The sequence below is a fragment of the Ursus americanus genome, chromosome 1 (assembly GCF_024610735.1).
Source record: "Ursus americanus isolate L20-20 chromosome 1, mUrsAme1.1.p, whole genome shotgun sequence".
NCBI classification, from domain to species: domain Eukaryota; kingdom Metazoa; phylum Chordata; class Mammalia; order Carnivora; family Ursidae; genus Ursus; species Ursus americanus.
The window spans coordinates 64,495,502-64,515,866 of NC_142127.1; the positions used below are offsets into that span (position 1 = coordinate 64,495,502).

Below are 20,365 nucleotides of genomic sequence, written 5' to 3' on the forward strand. Positions count from 1 at the left end.
GCTTCTTCCTCTCCCACTCCCCCTGCTGTGTTCCCTCTCTCGCTGGCTGTCTCTCTCTGTCAAATAAATAAATAAAATCTTTAAAAAAAAAAAAAAAGAAAATGAAAACATAACTTTTGCTTCAGCAATCTCACTTTAGGAATCTCTTGTTAAAATAATGACATGTGTAGTCTTTACAGCATGGTTTATGGTAGAAAAAAATTGAATATGACCTTGATGTCAGTTAAAGTTTCATATTCATTCAGTAGAATACCATATAACCATTAAAAAGAAACATGTGAATCTAAATGTATTAATTTGAAAACGTATTCAACAAATATATATTGAGTGTCTTCTGTATACCATGTATTCTGATGTTGGGATACAGCAGTGAGCACAATAGATTTAAAAAAAAAAAAAATTCCTTGCCCTTTATGGAACTTACGTTTGGGGATTGAGAGTAGACAGACGATAAACAATATGGTACTTTTTATCTTTCAGACTTTCATAGTAGGGCATAAACTTCATGCCCTCTTTACTCTAGCCTGTGCTGAGGATTCTGTCTTTGTTATAATAAATAAAGAAAAACCAGGTATAGTATAATTTATTTTGTTTTATGTAGCATTTGGTTACTCTTCCCATAGGTTCTCAAAATTTATTTGGTTTTACCTTGAAATTAACAGTTTTTGGAGCTGGCATTTAAATTGCTTCTGTTATTCATTCATTTTGGGGAAGCTTTCCAATAGCTCTGAAATGCACAATGCGAGAATGATTACTTAATATGTAATTGTAATAATAGATGGCAGAGCTCCAGTTTCAAAGCTGTTTTGCAGAGGTGGGCTAGAGTTTGTCTTTCTGCTAACCTTAATCTATCATTCTTAAGCATCACTGTCATTTATCCATTATTGAACACTCCTTTTGTTGATCCTGAATCTGTCAGAAGTGGTATAGAAAACAATTTGATATTAAGAGCTAGTAGTGTGATTAAATTATTATATCTTCATTATCATTGGAACATGATTTCATTGAAATTGCCATGTTTCAGAGCAATTTATGAATTCCTGGAATATCTTCAGTGGTTACAAAAATTGTCCTCTAGCAGAGTATTTGATACATTAGAACATTGACAAGAGGGATCTATCCAAAGAATTTTTCTACCGGAATTCAAGAAGGCCACTGCATCCTCTGGTGTTCTGTATAAAATATAGCTGTATTCAGAACTCAAAGGTGAAAGGAGCTTTAAGATGGTTACTAAGCAGTCTGCTAGACTGACTCATGGCTCACTAGCTAGCTAAATGAATCCTTTCCATGGTATATTTTTGTTTGTTGTTTGGGTTCGGTTGGGAGGGGGTATTTTGTTTTGTGTGTGTGTGTGCGTGTTTGGCTGGAACAAATTTGCAGATTGTTTTATATTATGGACTTTTAAATTATTTGAGAATAGTTAAAACTGTAAAAGCAAATCTCTTTTTTTAGCTAAAAATTGTTTGGTGAAATTTGTTAATGAGTAATATTTTATCAAAAATGTGACACGAAAGAATAAAAGCAGTAAGTTCAGTTTTTTTATGTAGCCCATAAACTACCTCTAAAGGATATTCCAAAAAATGTTCTGGAAATGGCAACATTTCTTAAAATAATTAAGTTTCCTTCTTAGTTGACTATTTTAGATAACACTTTTCAATATTTAAGTTCTGTTTTATATATGAGTATATGGATTCTTAATGTCTACCCACATACTAAAAATTCAGATTCCTAATCCCCCTGACACTTGATTCACTAGTTTTGAGATTTAATCTAGGAATTTACATTTTTATATTTCCCCAGATGATTAAGCTCATCCATCACATTTAGTAACCAGTCTGTATACTAACACCATGATTCCTCAATTGCAAGGGTAAATGCTAATAGTTGTAGCAAAACGTTTTATTGGTGATTCTTAACACTGGCTGCATATTAGAATCACCCCAACTAACTTAAAATGTTAAGATTCCCTGTGCTGCCTGTTTACTTAAATATTCCCTAGTTGAGTCTAACATGCAAGCCAGGATAGAAAACTACTGATCTAAAATAAAGACCTTGGCATTCACCTTTTGGAGTTAACCAAATGCTGTGATCTAATCTGAATTCTATTCGTGGTGGGATTAGTGTTGCTCTCCAGTACTTAACACATCATGAGCACTCAGCATGTGAAAATCTAGTTAGCTGTTAACTTAAAAATGTGAATCAGGCTTAAAATGGCATTTCATAGAATAGATCTAAATATGTATATATATCCTTCACTTGTTTCATCTTTGTTCCACAATCTGAAACCAGTCTCTGATTGAAAATTGTGTAAATCATGTTGAAGTATGCTTTGCTACTTTAAAAACATTTTTTATTTACATGTCATCTTTTATGGTATCATTTTTTGACTGTATGTAATTTATTCATTTAATTTCTAACTGAAAACCTATGTGCCAGACACTATTTTGGTTGTGGAGAGCAAAATAGACAATCCCGACAATAAGCAGACTAGATCAGTCATCAGATGTAATAAGGTGAAAGATGCTTTAGAGAAAAATGTAGCAGGGTAGGGGGATAGGCAGCAGTGGAGAAATACATATTTAAATGAGTAGTCAGGGAAGGTTCTGAGTAGAATAAGCTGTACAGCAATATTGGAGAAGCATGTTCTACAGCATTTCTAGCATGTTTGAGGAATAGCAGCGAGGTTGGATTGGAGTGATCCAGGGGAGAATAGATAATATATAACCTTATAAGTCATTGAAAGGACTTTGGTTTTTACTCTGAATAGTTAAAAAGCCATTGAAGAGTTTTGAGCAGAAGAATGAAATGATCTGACTTAGTTGTACTAGATTCTCTGGCTTGATCAGAGTAGACTAAAGAGGGACAAGGATAGAAGTACACAGTACAGTTAAGAGGTCATTGCTTAGGTGGTGGGAAATAATTGTGTTCTGGGTATCTTTGGAAGATAACAGCCAACAGGGTTTGCTGATGGTTTGATGTAGGATATAAAAGAGAAGTCCAAGATAACGTGAGGATTTAGTCTAAGCAACTGGGTAAATGGTCTTGCCATTTCCTGCAGTGAGCAGAGTTGGGGAAGACTAACTTTAAAAAGGAAAATCAAGAGTTCAGGGTTTGGGCATGTGAAGTTTGAGATGACTGAGAAGGCTAGAAGAACCAAGAGTTCAGGGCAAATAATAAGCAGGCTGAAAACGGGAAAATGGCACATCAGTGTGTTTCAGTTTGTATTCATTATAATGTCTGAGAGAATAAGGAAGTAGCATAGTAAAATACAGCTATTCTCTTGGGAGATTTTTTAAATGGGATATAACGAGAACAGCATGTCAGTATTATAGAAGAGGAGATATATCTTGTGAATGTGTGGCAAGCACATAGCATTCTGAAAGCTCTCAGATGGGTTGTTGCCTTTGGCTGCTCAGTTCACCAATACACCATATTCCATCTCCATTGTAAAGGTCAGCTTAATACTTTGGAATACAGAATATACCAGTAAGATAGTTTTGTTTTTACATATATAGAGCATGTATGTGTGGGAGTTGTGAAATTAGACTTCCATTTAAAATTTGTATATTCAAATGAATAGTCCAACTTGAGGCACATTTTGTTCAAGATAGCCTAGAATTATTGCCATTGAATGAATTCTAATTAACAGTTTCATATGAATAAGTGCACATGTTCATTTTCTCTGGAGAAGCTTTATATTAACATAGCTTCCTTTGGCTAGATGTATTTCAGCTGGTTTCGGTGAAACTGCCAAAATCATCAAGCCAGGAAATAGAAGCTAAGGAGCTCTCCTTTGTTTTGGATTATATAAACCAGTCACCCAAGTGCATTGCCTTTGGAAATGAGGTAAAATTTGCTTTGGTTTTCTATTTTGTATATAAAATCTCTTTGCAGCAATGTCTCCTCTGAGCATTTTATGTTATAGTCACTGAATATTGCCTTGAGTTACAGTATTTTTTTAGGAGCTAAGCAGTTCCATTACTTTAACATGTATTTATGGGATAGATTTTTTAGCATCCTTAATCTTATGTATACTATTGTTCTTGTAAACCCTCTGGTCAAAAAATATCAATATTTCAGCATTTCACCCCTTTCTTAGCCTGCCCCATGTAAAAGCCACTCAAATCCTTTCATTTTAGACTTCTTTAGAAAATATGACCTCCCTGTCCATAATCAGTGTTCCCATTGTAGAAAATTGGGAAATTAAAAATAAAGTGAAGAAATTAAATCTTACCAGTGATATTTGAAGAATCTCTTTCTAGACTTTTTCCTAAACATATATAAAATAACTTTTCCTAAACTGAATTAGGAACTGAAGGCCTTTGTTTTCACTTAACATTGCAACATGAGTGCATACTTAAATGTTCATCAGAAATAATAACTCTGATGTTTCTACCATGATTGAGCCTTTCCCTATTAAAAATCACTGTGTTATTTTCAAGTCAAGCACCACCGAAAGTCCCTAGATGACACTGGTGGCAAGTTTATATAGTCTAAGTTTATAGCATTATTTTGGCTTTGTTCTAAAAAAGGTTAATTTCTTATAGTAGAGAAAACACTTTAACATTAAAGACTGGAAGTACTGAGCATTGGCAAGATATGGAGCAAAGGTAAACATCTGTCCTTACCATGAGCCAGCAGTTCCACTCCTAGGTAGAGAAATGAGAACATGACCATAAAAAATGTTCATCAACAAGAGAATAATTCGTGATATGTATTCATTTATTGGAATGCTACTTCGTAAAAATAGAAACTAAAGATAGAGATAAGAGCATGAATGAATCTCAAAAAGGTGGTGATAAGCTAGAGTTCACACAACAAAACTATACATTGTACCATTCTGTTTGTATAATGTTCTAGAACAGGGAAGTAAACTGTGGTGGTAGAAATCAGTGGTTGCTGGCAGGGGCAGGGACATTGGGAATGACTAGAAAAAGGAACAATAAAACATTCCTGAGGTGAAGAAAATGTTCTAAATCTTGCGGTGGTGGTGGTGGTGGTTACATGGATCTACTTGTCAAACATTGCATTGTTTTGTATGTAAATTATGCCTTAATAAAAAATATTCAAATCATTATGCATTAAGCTAGGTTTAGTTTTCAGATATAGGACCTAAGTTCGTCTTTTAATTTTCTGTGATTATTTTTAAAGGATTAACCTTTCCATAGCTAACTATATCATTTTATATTAATATGCTCAATCTGCAAAAAAAAAATTGTTACTGTGTTAACTTTTGTGATGAGAACAGTTTTAGTTTTGTGAATGTCATCTCTTTGCAATACTAGGGAGAATATGTTGCTGCAGTACGGGACTTTTACTTGTCTGTCTATTTTTTCAAAAAGAAGACAACATCAAGGTAAGAATTTCTTTTTGATAGCTTTATTAATTTGAGTTTGTTGTAATTTTATTTTGTCTTCATACCTGTGACCCAGAGCTGTTTCTAGTTTCATGTTGCAAGTGATTGTGAAACCACTGCATATAGAGGTAGAGTTTTTAACCCACGGTGGATAGGGTTGAAGGAATCATTAGTCACAAAAACCTACGGAGCTTTGTCCAACCAAAATCCCTTGTCCACTTAGATTCTGGTGTGCAAATAAGATGTCAAAATTGGATGTAGTTTGAGATTAGAGGAGGAGTTAAGATGGCAGAGGAGTAGGGGACCCCTTTTTCAGCTGGTCCCCTGAGTCCAGCTGGGTAGGTACCAGACCATCCTGAACATCCACGGAATCAGCCTGAGACGCAGGAAGATACATCTGGATCTCTACAAATGACCATCTCCAGCGCTGAGTATTGAGGTATGAAGCAGGGAGCCTTGAAACCACGCACCGATATCGGAAGATAAACGGAAGGGGGAGGGAGCCGCCGCGTTTGGGCGCCAGAAAGCGGTAGCCACCTGCACGGGGGAGCAGGCAGACTTGCGGACCCGCACCCGTGAGAGAGCGGACTGAGACTGAGCCGGGGAACGCGCGTGACCAGTTTGAGGGCCGGAGCTTTGGAGCGCCCATGAGCCACACTGAAATGGAGCTCTGGAGCGCGTGGGGGCGGCTGGCGGCTGGCGGTGTTAGAAACACAAAGGACAGAGACGCGCTGGCCCTGGAAGTGAGAACTGGGACGCCAGCTGTGGGGCGCACATCCCGGGATGCTGCAGGGTTGAGCGGCACCAACAGAAACAGAGTTAAAGTGGCCAGAACATCAGTGGAGAACAGTCCACAATCCCTCTGTTCTGAGACAGAGGCTGAGATTCGGCCACTTCTGCTCTGACTCTCAGAAGAATCACAGCAAACTGCCAGGGAAAGCCACCAGAGAACAAAAGCCTGGAAAGACCGGCTCACAGTGTGCCCATCCCCCTCCCAGGGGACATGGAGACTCTACCCAAACAGGGTTGCCTTGATATCGGTACAGCTGGCCCCTCCCCCAGAAGGCAGGCTGAAAAATCAAGAAGCCCACATCCCTAAGATGCCTATAAAACAAGTGAGCACTGCCTGGGTCCTGGTCAATAATGTGGGCTCTGGACAACCCCGCAACCTCTCCTCATCAGAATGACAAGAAGGAGAAATACCCCCCAGCAAAGAAAAGACAATGAGTCTGTGGCCTCTGCCACACAACTAATGGATATGGATATAACCAAATTATCAGAAACGGAGTTCAGAGTAACAATGGTCAAGATGATGTGTAGACCTGAAAAAAGTATTAACGAAAATGTTAATGAGAATATAGAATCTCTAAGGGCGGAAATGAGAGCGAATCTGGCAGAAATTAAAAATTCTATGAATCAAATGCAATCAAAACTAGAGGCTCTGACGGCCAGGGTGAATGACGCAGAAGAACGTACCAGCGAATTGGAGGATGGGTTTGTAGAAGAGAAAGCTAAAATAGAAACTGGGCTCAAAAAAATCCAATCTCGGGGTGCCTGGGTGGCGCAGTTGTTGGGCATCTGCCTTCGGCTCAGGGCGTGATCCCGGCGTTCTGGGATTGAGCCCCGCATCAGGCTCCTCTGCTGGGAGCCTGCTTCTTCCTCTCTCACTCCCCCTGCTTGTGTTCCCTCTCTCGCTGGCTGTCTCTCTGTCAAATAAATAAATAAAATCTGAAAAAAAAAATCCAATCTCAAGAATGTAGGTTACAGGAGATTACTGACTTAGTGAAACGTTCCAGTGTCAGAATCATCGGCATCCCCGAGGGGGTGGAGAAAGAGGTCTAGAAGAGATATTTGAACGAATTGTAGCTGAAAACTTCCCTGATCTAGCAAAGGAAACAAGCTTTCGTGTCCAAGAGGCAGAGAGGACCCCTCCCAAGCTCAACCACAACAAACCTATGCCACGTCCCGTCATAGTGCAATTGGCAAATATTAGATCCAAGGATACAGTATTGAAAGCAGCCAGGGCAAAGAAATTTCTCACATACCAAGGCAGAGGTATCAGAATTATGTCAAACCTGTCTACACAGACCTGGAATGAGAGAAAGGGTTGGGGGAGGGCATTTTTAAAGCTCTTTCAGAGAAAAACATGCAATCAAGGATCCTTTATCCAGCAAGGCTGTCATTCAGAATTGATGGAGAGATAAAGACCTTCCAGAATCGCCAGTCATTGACCAATTTCGTAACCACGAAACCAGCCCTACAGGATATATTAATGGGGGTTTTATAAAAGTAAAAAGGCCCCAAGAGTGATACAGAACAGAAAGTCACAATCTATAGAAACAAAGACTTTACAGGCAACATGGCATCATTAAAATCATCTCCCTCAATAATCAGTCTCAATGTAAATGGCCTAAATGCTCCCATAAAGTGCCACAGGGTTGCAGATTGGATAAAAAGACATGACCCATCCATTTGCTGTCTACAAGAGACTCATTTTGAACCTAAAGATACATCCAGACTGAAAGTAAAGGGATGGAATACCATCTTTCACGCCAGTGGACCTCAAAAGAAAGCTGGGGTAGCAATTCTCATATCAGACAGATTGGATTTTAAACTAAAGACTATAGTTAGAGATACAGAAGGGCACTATGTTATTCTTAAAGGATGTATCCAACAAGTGGATATGACAATTATAAATATATATGCCCCCAACAGGGGAGCAGCAAGATATACAAGCCAACTCTTAACCAGAATAAAGAGACATATAGATAAAAATACATTAATAGTAGGGGACCTCAACATTCCAGTATCAGAAATAGACAGAGCACCTAAGCAGAAAATCGACAAAGAAACAAGAGCTTTGAATGCCATACTCAACGAGTTGGACCTCATAGATATATATAGAACACTACACTCCAGAACCAAAGAATACTCATTCTATTCTAATGCCCATGGAACATTCTCAAGAATAGACCATGTTCTGGGTCACAGAACAGGTCTCAACCGATACCAAAAGACTGAAATTATTCCCTGCATATTCTCAGACCATAACGCTTTGAAATTGGAACTCAACCACAAGGAAAAATTTGGAAGAAACTCAAACACTTGGAGACTAAGAACCATCCTGCTCAAGAATGATTCGATAAACGAAATCAAAAATCAATTTAAACAATTTATGGAGACCAACGAGAATGAAAACACAACGGTCCAAAACCTATGGGATACTGCAAAGGCAGTCCTAAGGGGAAAATACATAGCCATCCAAGCCTCACTCAAAAGAACAGAAAAATCTAAAATGCAGTTTTTATATTCTCACCTCAAGAAGCTGGAGCTGGAACAGAGGAAAAGGCCTAATCCATGCAGGAGAAAGCAGTTGATCAAGATTAGAGCAGAGATTAATGAATTAGAAACCAGGAGCACAGTAGAGCAGATCAACAGAACTAGAAGCTTGTTCTTTGAAAGAGTAAATAAAATTGACAAACCTCTGTCAAGACTTATCCAAAAGAATAGAGAAAGGACCCAAATTAATAAAATTATGAATGAAAAGGGAGAGGTCACAACCAACACCAATGAAATTGGAAGAATTATTAGAAACTTTTATCAACAGCTTTATGCCAGTAAATTAAGCAATCTGGAAGAGATGGAGGCCTTCCTGGAAACCTATAGACTACCAAGACTGAAACAGGAAGAAACTGATTTTTTAAACAGGCCGATTAATTATGAAGAGATTGAAACATAAAAAAACCTTCCAAAAAACAAAACTCCAGGACCGGATGGTAGTCCCGGGGAATTCTACCAAACATTCGAAGAAGAAATAATACCTATTCTCCTAAAGCTATTTCAAAAAATAGAAACAGAAGGAAAGCTACCAAACTCATTCTGAGGCCAATATTACCTGGATCCCCAAACCAGGCAAAGACCCCATCAAAGAGGAGAATTACAGACCGATTTCCCTAATGAATATGGACGCCAAAATTCTCAGTAAGATCCTGGCTAATAGAATCCAACAGAACATTAAAAGGATTATCCATCATGACCAAGTGGGATTCATCCCTGGGGTGCAAGGGTGGTTCAACATTCACAAATCTATCAGTGTCATAGACTTTATCAGCAAGAAAAAAGCCAAAAATCATATGATTCTCTCAATAGATGCAGAAAAAGCATTTGACAAAATACAGCATCCTTTCCTGATTAAAACCCTTCAGAGTGTAGGGATAGAGGGAACATTCCTCAATCTCATAAAAACCATCTATGAAAAGCCTACAGCAAATATCATTCTCAATGGGGAAAAGCTGGAAGCCTTTCCCTTAAGATCAGGAACACGACAAGGATGCCCACTCTCGCCACTATTATTCAACATAGTACTAGAAGTCCTTGCAACAGCAATCAGACAACAAAAAGGGATAAAAGGTATCCAAATCGGCAAAGAAGAAGTCAAACTGTCTCTCTTCGCAGATGACATGATACTCTATATGGAAAACCCAAAAGAATGCACTCCCAAACTATTAGAAGTTATAGAGCAATTCAGTAATGTGGTGGGATACAAAATCAATGCTCAGAAATCAGTTGCATTTCTATACACGAATAATGAGACTGAAGAAAGAGAAATTAGGGAATCCATCCCATTTACAATAGCACCAAAAATCAAACGTTACCTCGGAATTTACTTAACCAGAGACGTAAAGGACCTATATTCTAGAAACTACAAATCACTCTTGAAAGACATTGAAGAAGACACAAAAAGATGGAAAAATATTCCATGCTCATGGATCAGAAGAATTAACATAGTTAAAATGTCCATGCTACCCAGAGCAATCTATACTTTCAATGCCATCCCGATCAAAATACCAATGACATTTTTCAAAGAACTGGAACAAATAGCCCTTAAATTTGTATGGAACCAGAAAAGGCCCCGAATCGCCAAGGAATTGTTGAAAAGGAAAAACAAAGCGGGGGGCATCACAATGCCGGATTTCGAGCTGTACTACAAAGCTGTGATCACAAAGACAGCATGGTACTGGCACAAAAACAGACACATAGACCAATGGAACAGAATAGAGAACCCAGAAATGGACCCTCGGCTCTTTGGGCAACTAATTTTTGACAAAGCAGGAAAAAACATCCAGTGGAAAAAAGACAGTCTTTTCAATAAATGGTGCTGGGAAAATTGGACAGCTACATGCAAAAGAATGAAACTTGACCACTCTCTGACACCATACACAAAGATAAACTCCAAATGGATGAAAGACCTCGATGTGAGACAGGAATCCATCAAAATCCTAGAGGAGAGCATAGGCAGCAACCTCTACGACATCAGCCACAGCAACCTTTTTCATGACACATCTCCAAAGGCAAGAGAAACAAAAGATAGAATGAACTTGTGGGACTTCATCAAGATAAAAATCTTCTGCACAGCCAAGGAAACAGTCAAAAAAACTAAGAGGCAGGCCACAGAATGGGAGAATATATTTGCAAATGATACTACAGGTAAAAGACTGGTATCCGAGATCTACAAAGAACTTCTCAAACTCAATACGCGAGAAACAAATAAACAAATGATAAAATGGGCAGAAGATGTGAACAGACACATTACCAATGAAGACACAAATGGGTAACAGACACATGAAAAAATGTTCAAAATCATTAGCCATCAGGGAAATTGAAATCAAAACCACACTAAGATACCACATTACGCCAGTTAAAATGGCAAAAATTGACAAGGCAAGAAACAGCAATTGTTGGAGAGGATGTGGAGAAAGGGGGTCCCTCCTACATTGTTGGTGGGAATGCAAGTTGGTACAGCCACTCTGGAAAACAGTGTGGAGGTCCCTTAAAAAGTTAAAAATTGAGCTACCCTATGATCCAGCCATTGCACTACTGGGTATTTACCCCAAAGATACAGACGTAGTGAAGAGAAGGGCCATATGCACCCCAGTGTTCATAGCAGCATTGTCCACAATAGCTAAATCGTGGAAGGAACCGAGATGCCCTTCAACAGATGACTGGATTAAGAAGTTGTGGTCCAGGGCGCCTGGGTGGCACAGCGGTTAAGCGTCTGCCTTCGGCTCAGGGCATGATCCCGGCATTATGGGATCGAGCCCCACATCAGGCTCCTCCACTGGGAGCCTGCTTCTTCCTCTCCCACTCCCCCTACTTGTGTTCCCTCTCTCGCTGGCTGTCTCTATCTCTGTCGAATAAATAAACAAAATCTTTAAAAAAAAAAAAAAAGTTGTGGTCCATATATACAATGGAATATTATTCAGCTATCAAAAGGAATGATGTCTCAACATTTGCTGCAACATGGACGGCACTGGAGGAGATAATGCTAAGTGAAATAAGTCAAGCAGAGAAAGACAATTATATGGTTTCTCTCATCTATGGAACATAAGAACTAGGAAGATCAGTAGGAGAAAAAAGGGATAAAGAAGGGGGGAATCAGGAGGGAGTGAACCATGAGAGAATATGGACTCTGAGAAACAAACTGAGGGCTTCAGAGGGGAGGGGGGTGGGGGAATGGGATAGGCTGGTGATGGGTAGTAAGGAGGGCACGTATTGCATGGTGCACTGGGTGTTATACGCAACTAATGAATCACCAAACTTTACATCAAAAACCAGGGATGTACTGTATGGTGACTAACATAATAAAATATTAAAAAAAAATTGGATGTAGTTTGAAAAGGCTAGTCCAGGTGATCCTTATTGCCTTTTTTTTTTTTTTTTTTTTTGCTATAAGAGTGAATATAGGCTTTGGGATTTAAAATGAGTTTAAAATGAATCAAATTTAGTCTCTTTGAAGCTCACTGTACCTCAAATAAACATATTTAAAATGGGGATATCTACCTAATAAGAGTTGTAAGGATGGGTAAAATAATATATTTAAAGAGACTAGTGCCAAGCACGAGTAGTGACTCTACAAGTGACACTGTCCCCTCTTTTGTTTTACCCTGTCAAGATTAACATGTTTTTCTTTGCAGTATAATAAGGATCCTGATATCTTTGGACACATTAGCCAGTTGTCTCAGATATAATTTATTGGGTGTGTTCATACCTAATGTTAAAACTTAGCTTCGGTTGAAAAGAAATTTAAACTTGGCTCAGGCAGAAGCCACCGGCAGGACTGTCTTGGCTTTACTTTAATGTCAGGGGCCTCCGTAGACACGTTATCATGGTAGAATGTTGGTCACATGGAGTTTATATTGTATATTGAAAGTGTTTGCAAAAAAAAATTCTTGATTCTTAGTCACAGTTTGGTTTTTTTTGTTTTTTTGTTTTTTTTTTTTTGTCATGCATTTAGATTCAGTGAATTTTGGGAGCTCTCCAGCTTGGTTGATAAGGGTGTGAACTCCCTTTTACTTAACTACATCACCACTTACAAGAGACTTTAATAAAGGACAATTTTTTTCTTCTAGGTTTACTTTATCATCGTCAAAAAATAAGAAACATGCTAAGAACAATTTTACATGCGTAGCATGTCACCCAAAGGAAGATTGCATAGCAACTGGTCACAAGGATGGCAAAATTCGTCTTTGGTCAGTTCATTTCTGAAGAGTGTGGTGATCCTTTATGTCTTACTTTATATTAGTCCTATAGAACAGAGCTATCTTTGGGGTCAGGATAAAGAATAGTACTGGTAATAGAGAGGCTTTACTGACATCCTTTGTTTCTTATATTTCTGTGCTCTTCATTGCATAGACTTACTATTTTCGAATTTCTAACCTTGGGCTTGTGGGAGGAGTTAAAAATTCCATATTGCCTATAGATGTTTTATTGAGGAGAACTTTTTTATCAGGCTTTAAGTGAAAAGACTGACAATAGTGTTTAGTAGGATACCATGATAGTCGATTATTTGTAGAAGTGACTGGTTAGAAATAGAAAATATACATTTTACATATTAAGACCTATAAGCTTGATATAATTTATTATTTAGGGTATGTATTATGTTCCATTATATTTGGCATGCCATTACTTTCCTAACTTAATGCCTTTGGTCAAATTAACAATTTTGGTTTTCTCCAAAAGGAGGAATTTTGATGATGATAAGAAATACACATACACATGTTTACATTGGCATCATGATTTGGTTATGGATTTGGCTTTTTCAGTGACGGGTAAGTGAAGTTTAATAATTAAGATGAACTTTTGAAGTATATGGATCAATATTCACTGTACTTATAGTTTGAAAGGTTTAGAAGTGCATGGACCAAAGGAATGGTAAACACTTGTATATCACCCCTGTGGTTTCAGCTCTCTTCAGCACAATACATATATCATAGATTTCAGAGCCCTTCAGAGTATCAAAATGTACACCTATGATTAAAGTCCTTGTTAACATGAAGAACCTATTTAAATTACATTTGTTTCTTAAAATGTAATTATAATTAGTACATGGCTAAGTGCTTGTTGTCCTTAAGAGAAGCTATGGTTTGTCTGGTACAAATGATTATGCTTTGCTTTACATCCATTACCTCATTTAATTCTTGAAGCTATGAAATAGGTATCGTTTTTGCAGATGAAGTGAGATTTGTGGTTCAGAACTAACTTGCCTAAGATCACACAGTTAGTAAGTGGGATTTGGACCTAGGTCTAATTCAAAAATTTGTTTTTAACTATTAGATTACCTCATTTGCATTCACAGTTTTAAATTAATTCAGAACTTGTGTTTCATTTAAGCTGCATGAGAGTGTGGCTCATAGTGATTAAGACAAAGTACAACATCCATTCATGATAAAACCCTCAAAAAAGTAGGTTTAGAGGAAACATACCTCATCATAAGAAAGGCCATATGTGAAAAAACCCACAGCTAATATCATGCTCAATGTGAAAAAACTAAGAGCTTTTCCTCTACAGTGAGGAGCAAGACAGGGATGTCCAATCTCACCACTGTTATTTAAGATAGTATTGGAAGTCCTAGCCTCAGCAGACAATAAAAGGCATCCAGAGTGATAAGGAGTAAAACTTTCACTGCTTGCAGATGACATGATCCTGTATATAGAAAATCCAAAAGACCACCAAAAAACTGCCAGAACTGGCAAACAAATCCAGTAGAGTTGCAGGATTCAAAATCGATGTACAGAAATCTGTTGCATTCCTATACATCAGTATGAAGCAGCAGAAAGAGAAATTAAGGAATCAATCCCATTTACAATTGCACCAAAAGCAATAAGTTACCTAGGAATAAACCTAACAGAGATGAAAGATCTGTATTCTGAAAACTATAAAACACTGATGAAACAAATTGAAGATGACACAAAGAAATGGAAAGACATTTCATGCTCATGGATTAGAAAAACAAATATTGTTAAAATGTCAGGACTACCCAAAGCAATTTACACATTTAATGCACTCCCTATCAGAATACCAATAGCATTTTTTCACAGAGCTTTAACAAACAATCCTAAAATTTGTATGGAACCATAAAAGACCCCAAATAGCCAAAGAAACCTTGAAAAAGAAAAGCAAAACTAGATCCATCACAGTTGCAGATTTCAAGTTATATTAACAAAGTTGTAGTTACCAAAACAGTATGGTACTGGCACAAAAATAGACACATAAATCAGTGGGACAGAATAGCCTAGAAATGAACCCGTTATGTTCAATTAATCTTCGACAAAGCAGAAAAGAATATGCGATGGGGAAAAACAGTGTCTTCAACAAGTAGTGTTGGGAAAATTGGATCACAACATACAAAAGAGTAAAAGTGGACCATTCTCTTACACCATACACAAAAATAAATTCAAAATGGATTAAGGACATGTGAGACGCTAAACCATCAAATCCTAGAGGAGAACACAGTCAGTAACCTCTTTGACATTGGCTGTAGCAACATTTTTCCAGATATGTCTCCTGACAGGAGGCAAGGGAAACAAAAGCAAACATAAACTATTGGGACTTCATCAAAATAAAAAGCTTCTGCACAGCAAAGGAAATAATCAACAAGACTAGAAGGCAACCTATGAAATGGGAGAAGATATTTACAAATGATATATCTGATAAAGGGTTAGTATCCAAAATATATAAAGAACTTATACAACTCAACACCCAAAAAATGAATAATCCATGGGCAGAAGACACGAGCAGACCTGTTTCTAAAGAAGACAATCCAGATGGCCAACAGAAACATGAAAAGATGCTTATCATCACTCATCATTAGGGAAATACAAATCAAAGCTACAAGGAGATATTACCTCACACCTGCCAGAATGGCTAAAATCAAAAACACAAGGAATGACAGGTATTGGCGAGAACGTGGAGAAAGGAGAACCCTCTTGCAGTGTTGGTGGGAAATGCAAGCTGGTGCAGCCATTCTGGGAAACAATATGGAGGTTCCTCAAAAAAATAGTTAAAAATAGAACTACCCTACAATCCAGCAATTGCACTACTAAGTATTTACCCAGAGAATGCAAAAATACTAATTCAAAGGGATACATACACCCCAATGTTTATAGCAGTATTATCTACAATAGCCAAATTATGGAAACAGCCATCTGCTGAATGGATAAAGTAGTGGTATATATGCAATAGAGTATTACTCAGCCATAAAAAAGAATGAAATATTGCCATTTGCAAAGACATGGATGGAGCTAGAGAGTATTATGCTAAACAAAATAAGTCAGAGAAACACAAATACCATATGATTTCACTCATGTGGAATTTAAGAAACAAAACAAACGAACAAAGGGAAAAGGGCAAACCAATTAACAAACTCTAAGAGGACAAACTGAGGGTTACCAGATGGGAGGTGGATGGGATGGGTTAAATAGGGATGGGGTTTAAGTTCACTTGTGATGAGCACCAGGTGTTACATAGAATTGTTGAATCACTGTATTGTACACCTGAAACTAATACTACACTGTGTTAACCAACTGGAATTTAAATAAAAACTTTTTAAAAAATATTTAAAAATCTTCCTTGAAAATAGGATGATCAACATACATTTTGAGAGATACATTTTGTTTTTACTTTTAGCACCCTCACACCTATGTAGTAAAAGTTATATCAGTATATTTTGACTGGTTTCTGAAAAAAGGAGACTGGATGCTAAAGATGATTATGTGCCTGAAGAAAGTGAATTTTCTTTCTGTGGGTGTTCCTAGGGACTGTTAGGATCAGTCTTAGTACCAGGTGCTCTGGATCCTTACAGGGTTACTTGAGTTTAACTCGCTGGAGCCTCAGGAAGTAGGAGGCATCTTCAACCTGCCTGTGGGTTGGGGTGGGGAACAGTTACTGGTGTATGGAGGTGGGACCCTGACACAGAGTAGTACAAAAGTTGTGATATGGGAATTCAGAATAGAATGAAGAGGTTATTAACCCTCTGGATAAAAGATGTAGGCTACTCTTATATTTTCCACCCTCTCACAAGCTTTCCCCCCTCCACCCAGAATACAAATGGGGGGAATGTGTGTATACATATGCATGTCACGTTCCATGCAGTGTTGTTCTGCCTTTCATCCTCAATTTCATTCTTTCTGCTGTGGCCCCTAATCTGGGCCAAGACCAGTTGATACTGTCACTGACTTTTCTCTATTTTGTTACCTTGTCCATCTTGTCTGCCACCTCTCACACCAGGTGTGCCTGTGGTGGCTTTCCTTAAGCCCTGGAACATTTGGGATTGGCCTTTTCAGATGGGTCTTGGGGAAGAGGGAGTAGACTATTTGGCACTCAAAGGGAAGGAAAAAATAGAGTGCACCTCTACCCTGAGCCAAGGCTTTGGTATAAGAGGTACTGCAGCTTATTGTGGCTTATTAGAGAGTTGAATTCCTGGCTTTATATTATAAGTCATGTGAATATTTGAGAATAGTTAAATACAGTACATGGGGGGCACCTGAGTGGCTCAGTCGATTGAGCATCCCACTCTTGGTTTCAGTTTGGGTTGTGATCTCAGGATTGTGAGATCAAGCCCTACATTGTCCTCCGCACTGGGGCACAGGGTCTGCTTGAAATTTTCTCTCCCTCTGTCCCTCCACCTGCTCTTGTGTGTGTATATGCGCTCTCAAATAAATAATAAAATTTAAAAAATATATAGTACAGTATTGTCAGTAAAATATCAGCATTGATCCTCTATAGGTGTAAGATAATAGAAGAAGAAATTAGTTGTCTGTGTAAATGAGCTACAAATTATAGTTGCTTTGAGAACTGGTTATAAGTTCAGGCAAATATGAACAATATAAACAATTTTGGCTATGCTTTGCACCCAGTTACACTGTGGGTAAGCACTGAAGTAATTAGTTCTTTCTAATCCTTAGTCCCTTCTTGTCTCATGTCAGTGTATTAGGACCTCCAGTTAATGCTGAATAAAAGTGGGAATAGTGTTCCCAGTCACAGGGAAAGTTTTCAGTATTTTACCATTTAAAATGTTTGCTGTAGATTTTCTCTAGGTATCCTTGATGAAATTTTAAAGATGAATTCCTAAGTTACTGAGAATTTTTATCATGTTTGTAGAATTCTATCATTTTTCTACATCTATTAAGATACTCATATGATTATTCCCTTTATTATATAAATGGAATTAATTACACTTAACTTTTCAAGTGTTAACCTCACATTTTACAATAAACTCAGCTCTGCAATATGTTATCCTCTTAATATATCCTTGGATTCAGCTTGCTGATACTTTGGGAATTTTCATCCATCATGAAATCGGCTTATAACTTTCTTATAATTTATTAGGTTGGTAAAGGATTATGCTGTTCTTGTAAACAAGCTGGGAAGTGTTTTTGTTGTTGTTACTTGGAAGAGTATAAAATTGGTTCATTTCTTAAATGTTTGGAAAAATTTGTCTTTGAAGCCATCTGGTCCTACAGGATGTTTGTTTCATTCAGTTTTTCTATTATTGGCATAAGAGTTGGTCAACAACAAACTAGTTAGATATTGTTGGAAAGGAAAATCCCAGAATCAATGACAGTTAAGTGTTGTCTTAAGTTTATTAAAAGATAGGAAGATGCTGGTTTGCATATTTTTGAAAATACTTTGTATCTCTAACATGGTAGGAAAATTTTGTGTTAATTATATTTTTCTATTTTTCCCCCCAAATACTGTCCTTTTCATTTCTGTGGATGGATGAGAAGGCACCAGTCTGCTGAGTGGTGGTCGTGAATCTGTCCTTGTAGAGTGGCGTGATGCAACAGAGAAGAATAAGGAATTCCTCCCCCGTTTGGGAGCTACTATTGAACATATCTCAGTCTCGCCAGCAGGGGATTTGTTCTGTACTTCTCACTCTGATAACAGTAAGTCCGATTTTGTTGTGAGGAGACAGAATTGTACAACTATGGAATGGAAAAAAAAGAGACCTAAAACTAAGAGGAGTGTAAGATTTAATGAACATTTTTTTCTTCCGTTCTTCCTCTTTTCTGCATTTCTTTTTTGACGCTACATGCCACCAAATCCAACATTTTCAGGAGTGTTTTTATAAAAATGTAGGGCTAAGTATATTTGGTTCTTGTTGTACCACTTCCATTTCAAAACCTTTACATGTGGGATGTGGGAATAATAGAGGGAGGGTTTTTGAAGTGGGCATTTGTGCCTTCACAAATGTAATGATATTTTCAAAAGAACTCTTGATGTAGCTACACTCTCAGCGTGGGGGTCCCATGGGTTCTGACAGGAACAGAGGCAGTCTTGTATACGTCCAAAACTTCTTGCTTATTCTGTTACTTCTCAGCCTAAATGTAGATTTCTGAGCCCATTGTCTCCTTTCCCTTCAAAAAAAACATAACTGTGAGCAATCCATTAGTGCAATGACTCATTTTAAAGTAAACTGTCTCTTGTAGGGTATATAAGTTTCTGAATTAACACTTAAAATATATTCAGGGGCGCCTGGGTGGCACAGCAGTTGAGCATCTGCCTTCAGCTCAGGGCGTGATCGCGGCGTTCTGGGATCGAGCCCCACATTAGGCTCCTCCACTATGAGCCTGCTTCTTCCTCTCCCACTCCCCCTGCTTGTGTTCCCTCTCTCGCTGGCTGTCTCTATCTCTGTCGAATAAATAAATAAAATCTTAAAAAAAAAAATATATATATATATATATATATATATTCATAGGCACTACTGATAAACCTTAAAGCCTCCACAAATAACCCCTCCTCCCCAGCCCCAGTTTTTTAGCTAAATCACAAAATATATTCCTGATTTTCTCTTTTTTTATTCCTGATTTCTAATAATACTGAGTAAACTGAACTTACTAAGTTGTTCCGTATTCTGGTGTATTTTAGAATGACATAAATTCAGTTGATTTTTTTTGACCTTGAAGTTCTGACTTATTTATGGGGTTTTTTTTGTTTTTTTTTTTACCCACAGAGATAATAATAATTCACCGAAACCTTGAGGCATCCGCTGTAATTCAAGGTCTAGTGAAAGGTATTACGAAACCCAGTGGATCTGTAATCATGCACAATTTAAAAGTGAATATTTGTAAGATTTTAATATTGTCACTTCTTTTGCAGACAGCAATATCTTTACCGGTTTGATGATTGACCCCAGAACTAAAGCTTTGGTTTTGAATGGAAAACCTGGCCATTTGCAGTTTTATTCTCTGCAGCATGATAAGCAGTTATACAATGTAAGATTTTGGTCCATTAACTAGCCTTAAAACTAATGAAAGTTCCCAACAGCACCACCAGGGTTAAGTAACTTACTTAGTAGCTTCTAAAACAAGATCCTGTGCCTTAGTATTGATGATGTTCAAGCAAACAATCTATGGTTACTTAGTTGTTTACAGCATAATTCTAATAAGGCCAGTTGCAAATTAAGTCTACATGTAAGTCAGTTGGCACTCCTGTGCTGGCTCTGGAGTTAAATTTAATTTAATTTAATTTAAACATTAAATAATTATGTTTCAGACTGCACTCTAATTAGCTGTCACATGTCTGTGCCTTTGAGTTACAAGAATAGGGAGATAAGAATATAAGGACTGTAAATACAAACATGTCTCTTTTGTGGTAAAGTGTTGTCATGTGTACATACCAGTGATAAAATTTTCATTGTAAAGAGGGGTGCTCCTTATCAATCCAGACTTC

At 37.6% G+C, this 20,365-nt stretch overlaps 1 protein-coding gene and 1 long non-coding RNA gene across 4 annotated transcripts in view; one reads left to right on the forward strand and one right to left on the reverse strand.

Annotated features, from left to right (window-relative positions):
* The window catches only part of WDR75 (WD repeat domain 75), a 42,389-nt gene that overhangs the window by 9,048 nt on the left and 12,976 nt on the right, over positions 1–20,365 (forward strand). Inside the window, exons 4-11 of the mRNA XM_045806310.2 lie at positions 481–571; positions 3,722–3,846; positions 5,286–5,356; positions 12,766–12,885; positions 13,376–13,464; positions 18,421–18,579; positions 19,647–19,706; positions 19,793–19,908. Coding sequence (XP_045662266.2) covers positions 481–571; positions 3,722–3,846; positions 5,286–5,356; positions 12,766–12,885; positions 13,376–13,464; positions 18,421–18,579; positions 19,647–19,706; positions 19,793–19,908 — 831 coding nt within the window. The remainder of the gene's footprint in view (positions 1–480; positions 572–3,721; positions 3,847–5,285; positions 5,357–12,765; positions 12,886–13,375; positions 13,465–18,420; positions 18,580–19,646; positions 19,707–19,792; positions 19,909–20,365) is intronic.
* LOC123798311 (uncharacterized) overlaps positions 18,573–20,365 on the reverse strand; it is a 78,744-nt gene continuing 76,951 nt past the window's right edge. For all 3 annotated transcript variants that reach the window (XR_015724403.1, XR_015724422.1, XR_015724413.1), the window contains one exon: positions 18,573–19,050. This is a non-coding gene — a long non-coding RNA (uncharacterized LOC123798311). The remainder of the gene's footprint in view (positions 19,051–20,365) is intronic.